This window comes from Limulus polyphemus, unplaced genomic scaffold (assembly GCF_000517525.1).
Source record: "Limulus polyphemus unplaced genomic scaffold, Limulus_polyphemus-2.1.2 Scaffold2080, whole genome shotgun sequence".
Lineage (NCBI taxonomy): Eukaryota > Metazoa > Arthropoda > Merostomata > Xiphosura > Limulidae > Limulus > Limulus polyphemus.
Window position 1 is genome coordinate 177,016 of NW_013667690.1, and position 16,016 is coordinate 193,031.

The window sequence follows — 16,016 nt, forward strand, 5'->3', positions numbered from 1 at the left end:
AAAGAATATAGACTAATAACATGCCAAAGTAGACAAATTCACCTACCTCTCAAAATTTTCATGGATTTCTAAATATGTGACAAGGGCCATTACAAAATTCATCCAAGCTAGTCATCAACATTCCCACAGGAATGAATCTTGTACTCTGAGTGAAATTAACAATATTTTGTTCAGAACATAATGTTATAAAATACATCATTTGATAGATGAAAACCTTGACTTTCTATTGGTTATAGGTAATATATAATGAAACTTAAGAGAGAACTGTCAATGGATTTTGAAAAAGAGGACATGACAGATGGGTGTGGCAGGAGGGGTCTGATTTTCTATTAGATAGCTCTGTAACCAAACAAAATTGAAGGCTATAAAAATTATGGTTTGTTTGAGCAATAACGATTTTACAGAGAGTAATTTACGTTTAGTTTCATACATTTTCGATGGATGATGAATAAAATGTGTCATGTGGGTTACACTAATGGAAATTCAGGATTTGAAAAAAAAATTTCCTTATAGAATTAAGAACTTAAAACTTGTATACTATTAAAATACGGATTATTAGCTATGATTTTATGCATTTTTAATTGGCATAACATAAACAAAAAGTAGTTTAATAAAATTTTGAATGTAAAACACTAAAACCTTGTGTCATGCACAGTAACGGGTACTCGGGGTGATAGGCTTAAAGGACATTCTTCAGTGGGGCAAGTGGACTACACCTCAGATCTTCTTCTCCTCTTATTCTATCACGGTTTCTTCTTTGCTGGGTTCTTGTCCCCCACCTGCAGTTGTTTTTCGCACTTCCATGTGACTTTAATTGGTTAAGTATATTTATACTTTTCATTCCTTTCAGGGTTCCTTGCTTCGTTTCTCTTCCTATGGATCTCACTCTATGGCGAGTGATGCCTGACCAGGTATTCTTTAACTAAATCTGGACTGTATGCCATATTGAATTGTGTGCTCTTTCCATGGCTTCACACGTTCACCTTTGAGATGGGGTGTTTCACAAGATCGCTTGTAGGTGAATAACCTCGTGATATTTGCTTCATAAATATGCCCTTTCCAGACAATACAACCCCTGGATAGCATGGGTAAAGCAGAAAGGGATAGCTGCCCATCATTGTCATGCCTCGATTGAATAAATTAATATAAATTGAGTTTAATATACCATGGAGTGAGATGTCAAAATGCAGTTGACCATTTCAATTGGGAGCCCTCATCCTACCCTTGTGCGGATGTTGGTACCCCATGAGCTGGTTTTGGATTTAGAGTGAACTAATCAACATATGTCTTCACACATGTCTGAGGTTGTCTGTCTTCCTCCCTTGATTACCCCTTTTTTGTTGTGGGTCACAATAAGAATACGTGGGATGTCTTTGTCACTGTCCTGGGGCTCTCCCTCATTCTCTCTTGTAAAGTAGATGTGATTGCCCTTTGGATGTTCTGGACTAGTTTCATGGTCGTGGGATTGATTGTATGTGATGCACTTCACTAAGATGCTGGATGTGCCATTCCTGGCTCCCTAGCTCAGTGCTAATCATACCCTGGAATCGATTTATTATTCTCGTCCACGATTTTGGGGTTTGAGGTCAAGATGATATAACCCTCACCCTACCCTCGCGAGGATGTCGGTACCTAGCGAGGAGGTTTTGGATATAGTTGACTTGCTGAATATGGTCTGTCATGCCCTAGCCACTCTACACCATGGGACTCATCCTCGTTTACCCACCTTCTTCCTGTGGGATGGAGATCATATCTCCTCACTGAAGGATCACTCCCTGCTATATTTACTCCCACTTGGATGTGCTCTCTTCTTTTTCCACCAATTTCTTCCAATTTCAAACTTGGCAATGAGTATACCTGGATCAGAAGTGGTGCATCTGATGCTCTCACCTATAGGTGTACCCTTTGAACTCTTTCGGGAGGTACATCTGTTTTTCCCTCACACCAGTCCCTCCTCTTTATCAATATGGTATTCTAGCTAATCGGAAGTTATAATTTTCCTATATGGAAAATCTACCAGGAAAAGCTTCTCTGGATATCAAATACTGAGAGGTCTCTTTGTTAATTTTACTGTTTTGGAGGAGTTCTTTAAGCTTATCAGTTATGGTCTTAATAAAGTGAGGTGTTGGATCATGTGAGATATTTTTTAGAAATTAGTGTCCTCTAGTTACTGGTTAGCTTCTGTGATATAGTCATCTTTGTTAAGAATAACAATTGCTCCACCCTTGTCTTCTGGCTTTATTATAATGTTGATGTTCGATTTAAAATTTTTTAAAGCGCTTCTTTCATTTTGGTTAATATTATTAGGACATTGCTTGAAAGATTTTAAGGTCTGTATTATGTCATTTTCTACTGCTTTAATATAACTCTCTAAATGTAGTTCTCTGTTTGGTGGAGGTGTCCATAAAGACTTTTCTTTAAAGTTTGGTGATGTTGATTTTCAGTAGGGTGGGTTTTTGTTGTGAAAAAATTCAAGAAGTCTTAGTTTTCTAGAGAATTCATGAAGGTCAGAAAGAAGTTCGGGCTCATTAACATAGCTGTTGTTTGGGCAGAAGTTAAAACCTTTACTAAGAAGACTGAGTTCTGCTTCAGAGAGAGTTGTGTCTGAAAGATTAACAATGTTTGAGATATGTCGGAAGTGTTCATCGTTATCTGTACGTTTATGAGGTCAGTATTATTTTCAACAGATTTGTTAGTTTGAGAAGGCTTATGCTTATTAGAGGATGAAGCATTTTTAAACGTTTTTTTAGGCTGTTCATTGTGAGATAAAAGGATTTTGGTAGTTTCTGGTAGACTGCATAATGTTATGGTATGTTGACAACGTTTTGTGCATTTCTTAGTGAGTTTTTGAAATAGTTGTTTTCTGCTGTAGTTGATTGATTCACCACTTGGTTCACGTTGACAGATATTGGTGTGAGGACGTAGTTGTAATCGTGAGATAGAGGATGGTTAAGTTTGAGGGAAGGAAGAGGAGAGTAACTATCTTCTTCAGAGTGTGGAGTACATTGCTGGTTGTTCTGAGAGTTTACACTAACAGACGAAAGACTACTGTGTTCTAATGAAGGTAATTCTACAAGTGACTGAGCGACTGGTGAAGATTGTAGTATGGAACATGTAGCGTTTACACTGGTAGTGATTTGGTGTGGTTTTGTAGATAAGGGAGTGGAAGGGTTTGTGGGTAAACAAGAACGAATATTGCTATTTGTGGAATGTGATGTTTTGAGGGAAGTGTGATTTGTGTTTAACCCTTTAGCAGAACTTGAACGATCACTGTGAGAGAGTGAATGGGTGTTTAGTTGGGTAAGTTGAGTGATAGAGGTATTCTTGTGAGAGTCATTGGTAGCTTCTGAGATATGGAGAAATGTAGAATTTGGACTGGGAAGGGTAGAAGAACTATTAGAAGTAGAAATAAGAAATGACTGAGGTAACTTCGAAGAGGAAGACAAGAGTGGGAGAATGCTTCAAGAGATGCATTCTTGAAGTTTGAGGCCAGGGTAAAAATACCAGAAAAGTTGAGGTGAAGTCCCTCTAGTGCAAGAAAATTAGTGAGTGGTATTAGGTTTGTGTGGTTGTTGAAGGCAAGCTGAGGGTTAAGTCTGCATAGGTGTTTGGTTAATTCATTAAGATGTTGAATTTTGTTGTTGAGTTGTTTAATTATTGTGCTGTTTTGTGTGTTGCAGTCAGTGAAAGTGTGTGTTCACAAGTCTATATATTACACTAGAGATACCCAGTTTAATATGTGGTCTGAGGCTGAAGATATGTGCTATTGTGTTTTCAAGTTCTGAGAAACAGTCTTCAGCAGTCTTATTGGATTATCAGAAATCAGATAGATTCAGGAAGAGAATTGGTCATAGCTATGACATCGTATATTTTAGCTCCAGTGATGGATTTTGACAAGATTGGGTGTCCATTAATAAAGGTTAAGTGTTCGTGTAGGTACTTAAGCATTGTATCATCTAAAATGCTTATGTTAGGAAATAAAAGAGTATACTTAACTGAAATGGGTTCATGTGGTGAAACATTCATGATGTTAGAAAAACATGTAGGTTCAAGAAGTCTTGATAGAAATAAATAAAAACCCTATAACCCGAGCGCTTTCAAAAGGTGGACCTTTTTCATTTGAATGAGTGATATATATAAAGGGAATTTAGTATGTCATGAAGGTCATCTGGTTTCCAGGCAATGTTTAGTCTATTTCTCTATGTACTGTTGTAAGCATCTCATTTCCGGTACAGAGTAGCAGATGGTGAGAGTGTATGTGAAAAGTTGTTTGGGATGTTTTACTTTAGAAATGGATAAATATATGTATATTTAAAACTATACATAAGTGTTTAAGTAAAATAAAGGTGACACCTGGAGACTGTTTGAAAATGATATGTTTGTTTTGTCTGGAGTCGTACTGACTTATCTGAGGAGAGAGAGCTTTTCTGTCTGTCTCTGACAAATCAATTGAGGAATTGCTGGAATTAAAAGTGAAAGACAGCTCTGACACTTAGCCAAGCCTTTGAATTGACATCCCAGTTGATATAGGAGCAACATTCAGTGACAAACAATAGTTAGGAGTGTTAGTTGATTTTAAGATTAATGTGAACAAAAGGGCTTAGCTACCCTTGTTTTCCAAATGCATAAGTAGAGTTTCTCTGAAGGAGATTGCCACCAGATATCAGATGATAGCTGCACAATCAAGAATGTAAGAGAGTTTACACAATTGAAGAAGATAGCTTTCTGAGCTATCAAGTGAATTTCCTCCTGTGAAATATTGTGCAATATTTTGAAAGAATCACTTTTGTGATCTAGCTGAGTGGTAAGAACTTTAGAAACTATGCCGTCCTGTTTTGCTAGATTTTTATCTATATACCTAGGAAGTATGCCGATTCTTCATGCAGTGAAGGTATGTTTTGTTTGAGTGTAAATTGACAGCACGAATATTAATCCTGGGTGATTAGAGTTTTAGTTAAAAAGTATTAGTTCTGCTTAATTTTACCAAATGGCACCGGCAATCATGCACACTTAGTTCTGGGAATCAAGTTTATGATTTTATACGAACATAACTACATCTAGGCAATCAAACATTAGGGTACTTTAGGTACATCTTCACTGGACAATAAACTTTATAGCACATGCCACTTTACTGTTAGAGGTAGAGGAGAATAAAGTTAATGTGGGTATAAAATGAGTCACTTTTATGTATAAAATGATCTACTACAAAGTGAGCCAGAAATTATTATTTTTTGAATCTGCAGAATGCTGATTCAATACTACATGTTTATTTGTCATTGCACATTATGAAGACTGTATTGCAATCATAGCCTATGTACACATAATCAGGCTTTAGTTTTCCCTTTAGTTTTCTAACCAGAGCTAGTAGTAATTATACAGGAGTTTTTTTCATGTAAACAGATTAGACTTAACAGTGGTACAACACACATCTCTGTTGCTAGTTGTGTAACCAGTGACTACTGAGTCACATCCTCACCATTCGTGTGTGTGTGTACAAGCAGAATGCATGCATACCATTGCCCACAGTTGCACCAACAGTACTAGCTCTTATATCATGTGATCCTGAAGCTCAACAAATTTTAATTAATTGAAAAATAATAATGAGAAATCATTATAGCAGTATATTGATTACTTAGATAGTTGGAATAATTGAAAACTAATAATCAGAAATGCTCATTTCAGTTTGTTGATTATTTTTGTGACATTAATCTATTTAATTTTAAACATTATTAATTAATAGCTTTATGCAACACTATTCATTGTAATTTAGTTTATCAACCAGTTCTGTATCCTATGGTTATGTGATTTGTGCAGTTAAGTGTGTGTATATATATATTAAAGAATATATTGAATTTTGCATTTTGTATTTTCTTGCTTGGTCTTATGCAGTAGGTGGGAGGGAGGGAGCCTTCAGAGGTCAGCAGGCCTTCTGTGTTCATTGTTTTTCTTGCTTTTACATTTTTAGCTTCATTCAATTAAGAATTCTGTTCTCAAAGGAATAACATTTAATCATTGGATCATTTTTAAAGTATTTGTGTAAATTAACTTGTGATTGTAAGATATAAACAAAGAAAAAACTTTTATGAACTAGTTATTGAACTTGACAAAATGTTTAAACAATCAGTAAAAAAAAAATTAAACAGTTACATTTTAAATTATGTTATTTAGATTTAAACAACGTGCCATGTTTTATGCATAGGTAACCACAAATGTTTTTTCATCTAAACCATCGACAATAAGCGTTTCTGTAAATGGAAAAAAGAAAGAGATCAAAGAAGGATATGATGTCATTTTGGAGGACACTGTGCTTTTCCCTGAAGGTGGAGGTCAGGTAAGAAGTAACTGCAAAATTGGAATAATCATTTCTGTGAACCATGGATATTGTGCTTGTATTTGTTATACACATGTCAGCAAATCAGTTTTGTATTCTAGTAGAAGCTGTATAGAAACTCTGAAGAGGATATGTGAAATGGGCATCAGATCTCAAACAATGAGATCAGTGAAACTGGATAAGGGTACTTTTTACAAATGAACCCAAACTCAAGTTGTTTAGTAATAATCTATGATAGTTTCTTTGATGGCAACGAAAAGAACAGTATCATGGTTGTTGTATAACATCTAGTGCTTGAACAGGTACCAAAAATCATGGATGGGTAATTTGGGCAGGTATCTGGGTGCCCGAAAATTTCAGACCACTATCAACACGACAGTTTCTAACATGCAGAAGACAAGACATTATGAACCATGATGTCACACAATTTAAGTTTACTTCATGTGCAATGTTATCTTTATTTTTCAAGTAAAAGCATATCTAAATCTTCCGGTAATAAAAAGTTATGAATGTTTGGATGGAAAAGTAAAAGAACACAGTAAATGATACAGTTATAAATGAAAGATGGAAACGATGTTAACCCAAAACTTTTTGCAGCCATCATGTATACTGTAGCATGGGCCTGCAAAGTGTAGGCTACTGTATGTATTCACACTATTCTGCATGAGGTGCTGAAACAAATTCAAACAACCATCTCTCCATTTTTTTTAATTTTCACCAATTAGTAATGAGTACCGATTTATTGGTTGGGAAACTAATATCAAAGTATAAAGTTTCCAACTGTTTCTTCAATTGGATACTATTAACTTATTGATATTGGTGACTGGTAACAAAACAAAGTAATCTTTAATGGTTCGCAGGCAATATCTATACATGACGATGACACTTGGCTTGTACGTATGTCCATTTATGTATGAATGTTATGGTATCTACAGCCACCTGTCATTATAACACACATTGAGAGATTACAAGAGAGCTGAGTGTGCCTGCACTATCGGAAAAGTGAGCACAATCGATGGACAGAGCTTACCTGAAATATTTTATTGACAAAACTTTGATAATTCCCCATTAAAATTAGTGTGTGAGTTTCTCACTTAAATTCAGTGAAGTGAAAGAATGACTCTACGGCAATGATTGCCGTATCCTACTACCTCGAATTATGATGAGAAGCAGCTAGCTACAGTTGAAACAAGTTAAACTAGTTATACAGAATGGTAGAAATTTTTGGAAAATCATATTTATGTTGATACAATAATTTACAGTATTCACTATCACAAATCACACAGTCATCAGGTTTGAAAGTTTCCTATGAGTGATAGGCCTCATTTGTGTCCTAGAATGTTGATCATGCCATGCTACAAAATAGTGGTAACTACGTACTGACTGCACGTAGTGAATCAGTCAATAATCATTTAACAAAGAAAAATTTTAAATGGACTATTCAAAATTTCTTGCTTACTTAATTGATTCTTTGTTTTTCTATATTCATTATTGTCAATGAAAGAGGTAAATGTCAGTATGGTATAAGCAAATTTTGAGAGTATTATGAATGGTTGAATAACTTGATTTATAATGTACTTGAGGATTTTTGTACACTGTTAAACTACCACTAGAATTTAACCTGAGTCTCTACAACTGTGATTGCTTCCACTTTCGTCTTCTATCTCTGTGTCATGATTGTTTTGTTTACTATTTTCTCTTAAAAATAATAGTTTGTCTCCAGCTCTGTTTACATTGCTTTGTCTTAAATTTTCATAATTTTTTTTTTAAGAACTAGATAGGAAATTTAGAACCAAGTAACAGTCGTGACGAGTGGGTGCCTGGTAAAAACACTAATAATATCTACAATGAAGTATACTTGGGGACCTATAGAAGTATGGGTTGCATCTGAGTCATTGTTGTTAAATATTTACCTAAAATTGATATCACCCTGACTTCTGACAAGTACAAGCAAAATTTTATTCATTTTGTCATTCCCTCATTAACAAGACATATTTGGCAGGGATTTGGATTCCTGCAATTCAGTGATTCAAGGCATTCAACAAATTTGCTGAAACAATACCTGGAAGGAAAAAGTCTTATGGAATACAGCACCCTTGGCTTGGCATACTCAAAGTACCAATAGAAATATTATTAAGGCTGTATTGGCCTATATGTAAATTGAGAAGGTCAGATAGCAACCAAACAACTTGGCTGAATTGTAGGGAATAACACACGGTATTTGAAATAATATTTCACTATCACACTTTGCTAAATTTATAGCAGCAAAAAAACAAATCAAATTTGAATCAAATACAAATTATCATTGCATTGTGAAAGTGTAATTCACTTCTCGTACTGATCGTAAACTTACCGTTTAGTTGCACGTATTCATTGTTTATGGCTCTTGGATTCATAACACCTGTGTATTTCCATAATCAAGAGAGAGAGTAAAATTATAGCATTTATATCTTGAAAAAAAGATTTTAACGATTTGAAATTTTTTCTTCTTAGCCAGATGATCGTGGTGTTATTGCTAATATCCCGGTTCTGAGGGTGATCAAAAAGGGTGGCCAGGTTGTTCATTTTACTGAAAGAAGCCTTCCAGAAGGTGCTGAAGTTGATGTGGAAGTTGATTGGACAAGGAGATTTGATCATATGCAGCAACATTCGGGTATGTATTGCTACTTGTAAAGTTATTGCAGAGAAAAAACATATAATAAATATTTAAGCTATATCCATATTGTTACTTGATTTATTCATCGTTAAAATTATTCTTCAAAAGGTGGAGAAGTGCAATGATAAAATGAATAAAGAAGTTTTACACTTTACTACAACTGTTTTAATAGTGAGCTCTGAGTCTTATTGTGAGAACTGTCTTGATATAAACTGAACACCAGAGAAAGTTGTTAGAAATATTATTATACTTCTGTACTCTGTCTGCAGGTGTTTAATATATGAACATTAAAATAGCAAACATATTATAAGTCCATTTGAAAAACTTAAAGATAGATAGAGAAATAGATTAAATTAAATTACATTTTGTAGAGAAGGAAAAAAATAAGTCTATATATTTGAATAGATTAAAAATATATACTTAAAAAATAAAAATGCAGCCACAAAACAAATATCCAACACTGGAGAATAAATTATAGGGTGGGTCATTATGTAATGTTTTTTTTTTTGAGGTACTGGAAGAAGTAAGACCCAAACTACCATCTGTTCCTTTTCTCTTTATTTATATGCATGGGAGGGTAAATTAGATAGTTGGTGCACTCACATTTGGTTGCTCAAGCCTACAATGTCCCACATCTTTACCACCTTTTGCTGTCTGCAACCAAAAGTGGGAAGCTGGTTGCTCAGAAAAACAACAACAAAAATAGTATGAAAGATAATAATTAGAAGACTATGCATCAATGAGGAAATGGCAACACTGTCCTTGAAGTTAGCATTCCAATCCCCAGTATGATGTTTGGACCTAAATAGTAAGATGTTAAGGTAGTACGATACTAAGCCCAACATTTTACTATTAGTATAGCCCCCATTCTCCACCCTAACTTCAAATTGAGGGTAAACTGAATAGGTCACATAGGTGATATACTCTTAATGCAAGTTGGGCCTTCTACCAGTACCTTAAAAAAACCAGGGCACATTACATAATGACTCACCCAATGATTTATGCCCTGGTATTGGATATTTGTTTTGTTTTTAAGTATATTTTTATTTTTTTATCTATGTTTTTAGTTGAACTCTTTTAAAAAAGAAATTCTTAGTTTTTTAAATTAGTCATATTTTATTAACATTTTACAGGGCAACATTTAATCACAGCTGTAGCTGAAGACTTGTTTAAATTTCACACAACATCATGGAACTTAGGTGAAGTTGTTAGTTATATTGAGTTGGATACAACTGTAGTCACAAATGAACAACTGAATGAATTGGAGACTGTTCTTAATCAAAAAATAAGAGACTGTGTTCCTGTAACTGTTCACATGTATCCTCAAGGAGCTCCTGAATTACAACAGGTCAACAATTCTATTGCAGTTATTAGATGTAAATTTGTATAGTTTGATTTAAGACAAGGAAATGATTTACATTGTATCAGTAATGATTTAAAAAATAATTATTGAAAAATATAAATTAACTGTGAACATTTGAAATGCATATTTGCTTTTTGAAGACTAACATTATACTTTTTATATGTAATTTATAACACTTTTAAACTTTTGAATTCAACACAAAAGTAAAACAAGTCTCCTCAATCTCAGTTGATTGATGGATAAATTATTTTTATAAGTACTGCTTGTGTATACCTAATTTGAAAAATTTCATTTCCATTACTATGTAAAATATACAACTTGTTATCATTGAAGTTTTCTGAAAATTAATATTTTTACTAGCATATAGCCCGTCAAAAATAATGGGGCAAATACTACCACCCCCACCCCATAATGTACCCTAACCTTACATCTTATAGCTAACTGAAATAAATATTGTGAAATCAAGTTTGACCAACACAGAAGCAGAAAAGTGCAGTCATAGCAGTCAAACTTCAGTTAATTCCTTTGTGAGCCAATCAAAAGTAAGATCATTCATGAAAGGAACTCATGGTGTATTCATATCAGTTATATAAACAACTTCTAATATATAGAGAAGCCAGTGCATTTGGATAACACTACATTCCAACAAAGGCTTTTATTTCATGTTGCATAGTAACAAAAGTATATCCTAATGTTGTTGTTAATCTATGTACTGAAAGTATAAAATGAAATGTATAGACAGCAAACTGGAAAAAAATATTTGTTGATTTCTTTATTTAAAGTCTTCATTGGTGATATAACAGAATATATATATATATATTTAATATATACATTAAATTTTTTATAAGTGAGGAACTCAGTTTATAGCTTTTTATCTTCTCACTAGATTAATTTGTAGAAAACATGACTTTAATTTTATGAAACTGAATGCATAAGGAAAAATTCTAAATAACTGTATTAATGTTGTAAGGAAATAGCTATTTACAAGTGCTACATATTTTTTCTAAACTGTGACTGAGTTTAGTGTGCACTTAATGTTGTAATCAGTCCAAAATATGTAGTACATTTGTAATTGAAACTGTGATTGGCTCAGGTATATGTATTATAGGTGGATATTCAGATCATTGTTAGTTCTGTTAATTCAGGAATTCCTGATCGCATAAACTTAATAATGCTTGTCTAGTATGTGTAATATGTCTATGTGTGTCACTTATGTTAGTATGTCATCAAATTTGTTATAATAATTGTATGGCTTCTGTTACAAAAGTTGAAAGTGAAAGAAAATATTTTTTTCAGTGTGAACTTTCAGCTTCAGTTCCATCCAAGAGATTTTATATTATTTTTGAAATATTTATTTTAAAAAAATATTACAGATATGATTAGAAAAGGCAAGTATTGAAAAGAAATGGAAACATGATTTAAACCACATCATTTCATAGTATGAAAAGTTTTGAAAATAATTTTTACATTAAAAAACAACATGGAAGATAACTGTCTAAAATGTAGATATTAGTGTCAAAATACATAGGTGCGAACTAGATTAGAACTACCAGAGGACCACGTGGAGCCTGTCAGAGTTGTAGAAATAAAAGAAGTGGATTTGAATACTTGCTGTGGCACTCATGTTTCTAACTTAAGTCATTTACAGGTGAGTTTTTTATCACATTCTAAGGTTTAAACAGTTATAAACAAACTTGTGTGTAAGTAATGAAAGCTGCAGGGCATTTTTTTTTCCTATATCCTTTTGTAATGTTTTAAAAATGTTTTGAACAGATAACAAGAGTATCTATAATGTCATTTCCACTAGTAGGTTATAACAGGATAAGCCATTCATTTTTCTCTGCCAGTAAATAATTCAAATACCACAGTCACACAACCCTGAACTATTTTGAAATTTCAGACTTGTAAGAAATATTTTAAAACTACTTTCTGTGTAAAGTAATCAACAAGGTATCATTCAAGTTCACTAAATAATTTTGTTTTATTACATATATTTTCACAGTATCTAAACTAATAACAAATTAGCAAAGGCTTTTTCTCTATTTGTTTGTATTCCAGAAGATATAAATTGCTGTCTGAAATGTTTTAATGAATAGATATTTTTACTGTGTGATTGAAGTATGTTTTCAAATCAGGGATATACCAATAAGAATGTTGAATGACTATATATTAAATGGCTGCCAATAATCGAAAATTATTTTTTATTCCTTCTGTTACCTAATTTAGATCTGGGTTATTAATGGAACTTCCTAATTGATTAATCACCAAGGTCAGAATCTAAGGGGTGTTGCAAAATAAATCACATTTTTTCCCCGAGAGCATAACAAAGTAAAAAAGATTTTAATTCAATCAAAAAGTAATTCCAAGTATCAATATCGCTTGATTGGGCCACCATTGTTCTCAGACATGAGTCTTAATCACTTTGTAAAAGATTTTAGCAATGTAACAAGCATGTCTGTTTTTTGTGGCTGTCTCTGTGAGCACATCAGTGAGAACATGAATCAAAGTTTCACGTTTGTATCTCTCACATTCAGGCAAAGTTTCCAACATTTATTCTGTGCATTATTGAACAAAAGCACTGACTTGAATTCTTGGAGCATCTCTGCGACTAGTTTCTGAGCCATCCTGAAAGCAGCACATGCAACACGAACCTGAGTTCTAGTGAGCACCATGATTCAACAGTTTTTGCAAAAAATTAAATTTGAAGAGTTAAACACCCAAGAATACGTTGAAATTATTTTTTCTTATGAGTGATGATATTCGTGGTCATACCAAGTTTGTCATTACTTCAGGGGGGAAAAGTGTGATTTTATTTGCAATACCCCTTATTTGAAATACATTTTCTGTTTGAAAAAATGTGAACTTCTTACATGAGACTAATCTTCCTGTTTTCAACTTCTTTTGGGATTTTTTAAAGATATTTTTGAACCACCATTTATTTAATAATATAACATATTGAGGTACAATAACTTAGGATTAAGTTATTTTCTAATCCTAAACTATATTGTGGTATATTCAAATAGGTTTAAATTAACTTCAGAGCAATCAGGTAAGTCTATTTAACTCTTTCCATATGGGTATTCTTTTCTGTGCATATCGTGAGGTTTGTTTAAGTAATATTCCAAATTTAATTAAACTACTTTATTATGATGGTATATGAATAAGCTTGGCATCAACATTTTAATATTGTTTAAAGTTTACGTTCTTAATTTTATAAGGTAATACTGAAAACAGTCTTCAATTTTTTCTAGTATGAGAATTGTGACATTTGCTCTCTAGGTCTTCCCTCTTCTATTTAACACCCCTCTAAGAACTATGAATTTTATGTAAATTACTCATTATAATATTCTTATTTCTCAGGCAAAACATGATTTTTATAGCCTTCAAACTTATCTGGCTACAGAGACATAAACTTGAAAATCAGTCCCCTCTTGCCATGCCCACCTGTCACATTCTCTCTTTCAAAACTTGCCACTAGTTCTTTCTGATGTTTAATACAGTATTATTTATAATCAATAGAAAGCCAAAGTTTTAATCTATCAAATGATGTATCATGTTACATTGTTTTCTGCATAGAGAATTGCCTATTTTGCTTCCAGTTCAAATATTATTCACATAGGAAACACATCAACAAAATTAGCTGAATATTTAATGGCTCTTATCATACAGTTAGAAAGCCAAAAAATGATAAAAGTTATAGGACATTTTCTGTTCTTTACACATGTTATTATTCTGTATTATTGGGTGCATTGTTTAATTAAATAAAACATTATTTAGTGCAGTACTACCATTAGTATAAAAAAAATAGTAGTGTTACGTGTTATCGACAGTCGACGCAAAAATATATAAATAAAACTCAGTTAAGTACTATATTTCTTGTTTTCATGTGTATTTATTATTACTAAAATAACTAGAATGTAAAAATTAGCAACTTTTTAAGTAAATTAAACAAAATTAATAATAATAATTTTTCTTGAGGTATGATAGTGATGAATCGTGTGTTACATAATTCACTAGGGTAACATGAGCTACACATTTGTCATGTGATTTACAACTTGTGTGGCAGGATTATTAGTAAGACAGTTCATGTGGCAATAAAATAATAGAATTTATGTAGAAACAAATATCTGCTGTTATGAGTTTAAAACTATTTAGAATAAACAAATGTAGTTTATTGTTATAATTTGGAGTTGTTCTAGAAAGAAAAAAGAGTATTCTGTTACAACATCTTAACTCCCCTCACAAAAAGCTTTCTCATCTTATACTGCCCTCTATCGGCTTACATTTTCACTCACTACCACCAGCCTTGATACTCCCTCTACCAATAGGAGTGTAATTGGCAATCTTATTGGACTGACGTTTTATCACTCACGGTTTGATTCACTTATCCACATGTTTTTACTTAATTTTTCTACTTCAGTTACATTGTTTCTCAGTTTTTGTTCTCTTTTTGTGGAGTGTTACAAATTATTCTTTTTATCTTCTCTTTCAATTGTGAGAGTTATGCACTCGCAGTTTCCAGTGGTCACGATTACAACTGCTGTTGCTACACTAGGGGAATTACCGACCATTTTCCAACCGGTCGGAAACACGATTCTCATCTCATGAAGTGATGGCTCTAGTTTGTTCGGAAGATGACCATTTACATGCAACAATCAGAACAAAGTATTAAGATTTACAGTCATTAAAAAGTTTTGGATTTGGACAACCTTTTTGTCCCCCTCCTGAATATGCTTCTCAGGTGCTTGTTGTTTCAGGGTATTTGCATGGACCTCTTTCCCCTTTAGTGGATTTGAGTAAACTAATTAAGTGTTTTAATAAATATGTTACATTAATGAAATTAATAAGTACTTGCTACTACACATATAGGATTTTAATGCATATCCATGTGTTACATTTTGTCACTTAACCTTTTCTATATGGGTCATAGGTGAAAGGCCATGTCATCTCGTTTATTGACTCGCATTCAAAATTGTATTGTACTAGTATCTCATGAATTTATGTCAATAAGTTTGGTATCAAACTGTAGATTATAATTCAAATTTTAAAACTATATATTACTCAATTTGTTAATTTAAAAGCAAATATTGAAAAAAAAACAGATAAACATTGATTTTTGTATGTCACGTGGTATGTTGAATGCAGCACTGGTTCAAATTAGATGTTTGTGACGTCAAAATACTAAGTCTATACGTTCATACAAATTAGAAACCCAAATTACTGATATTGACAAGCTAGAATATAAAATAAAAAGTTCTTATCTTTCCAATTTGCTAAGATATTGCACACATAATAAATGAAACATAGTGGCACCCCACTGACTTCCTTCCATTTTTAGAAACGTTCCCTTATAAACACTTACTTCTATATATGACATGAATAACCAATTGGAAGCTCAGAATGTCCCCTTAGTGGTTTTCTAAGCCTTTCTAATGTACCTAGCATCATTTCTTTCTTTTAAATCAAGATTTCAATGAGGTAGGTTGTATCTTTAGTCTGCTCAAAATATAATATTTTTTTAGAGTGAACTACAACTTGGTTATTAAGCTTGATAAATTATAGTTTGATTCTATCATATTGATGTAGTAATTTATGATTTTTTAGTTATTCAAATATATATATATATATATATAATAAAAACTAAAAAAAATTAGACAAAAACGTAG

The 16,016-nt window shown here is 32.8% G+C and overlaps 1 protein-coding gene across 1 annotated transcript in view; it reads left to right on the forward strand.

Annotated features, from left to right (window-relative positions):
* Positions 1–16,016, forward strand: part of LOC106465863 (alanyl-tRNA editing protein Aarsd1-A-like) — a 47,060-nt gene that overhangs the window by 10,368 nt on the left and 20,676 nt on the right. The window contains exons 2-5 of the mRNA XM_013926106.2: positions 6,200–6,331; positions 8,825–8,984; positions 10,121–10,335; positions 11,879–11,998. Coding sequence (XP_013781560.1) covers positions 6,200–6,331; positions 8,825–8,984; positions 10,121–10,335; positions 11,879–11,998 — 627 coding nt within the window. The remainder of the gene's footprint in view (positions 1–6,199; positions 6,332–8,824; positions 8,985–10,120; positions 10,336–11,878; positions 11,999–16,016) is intronic.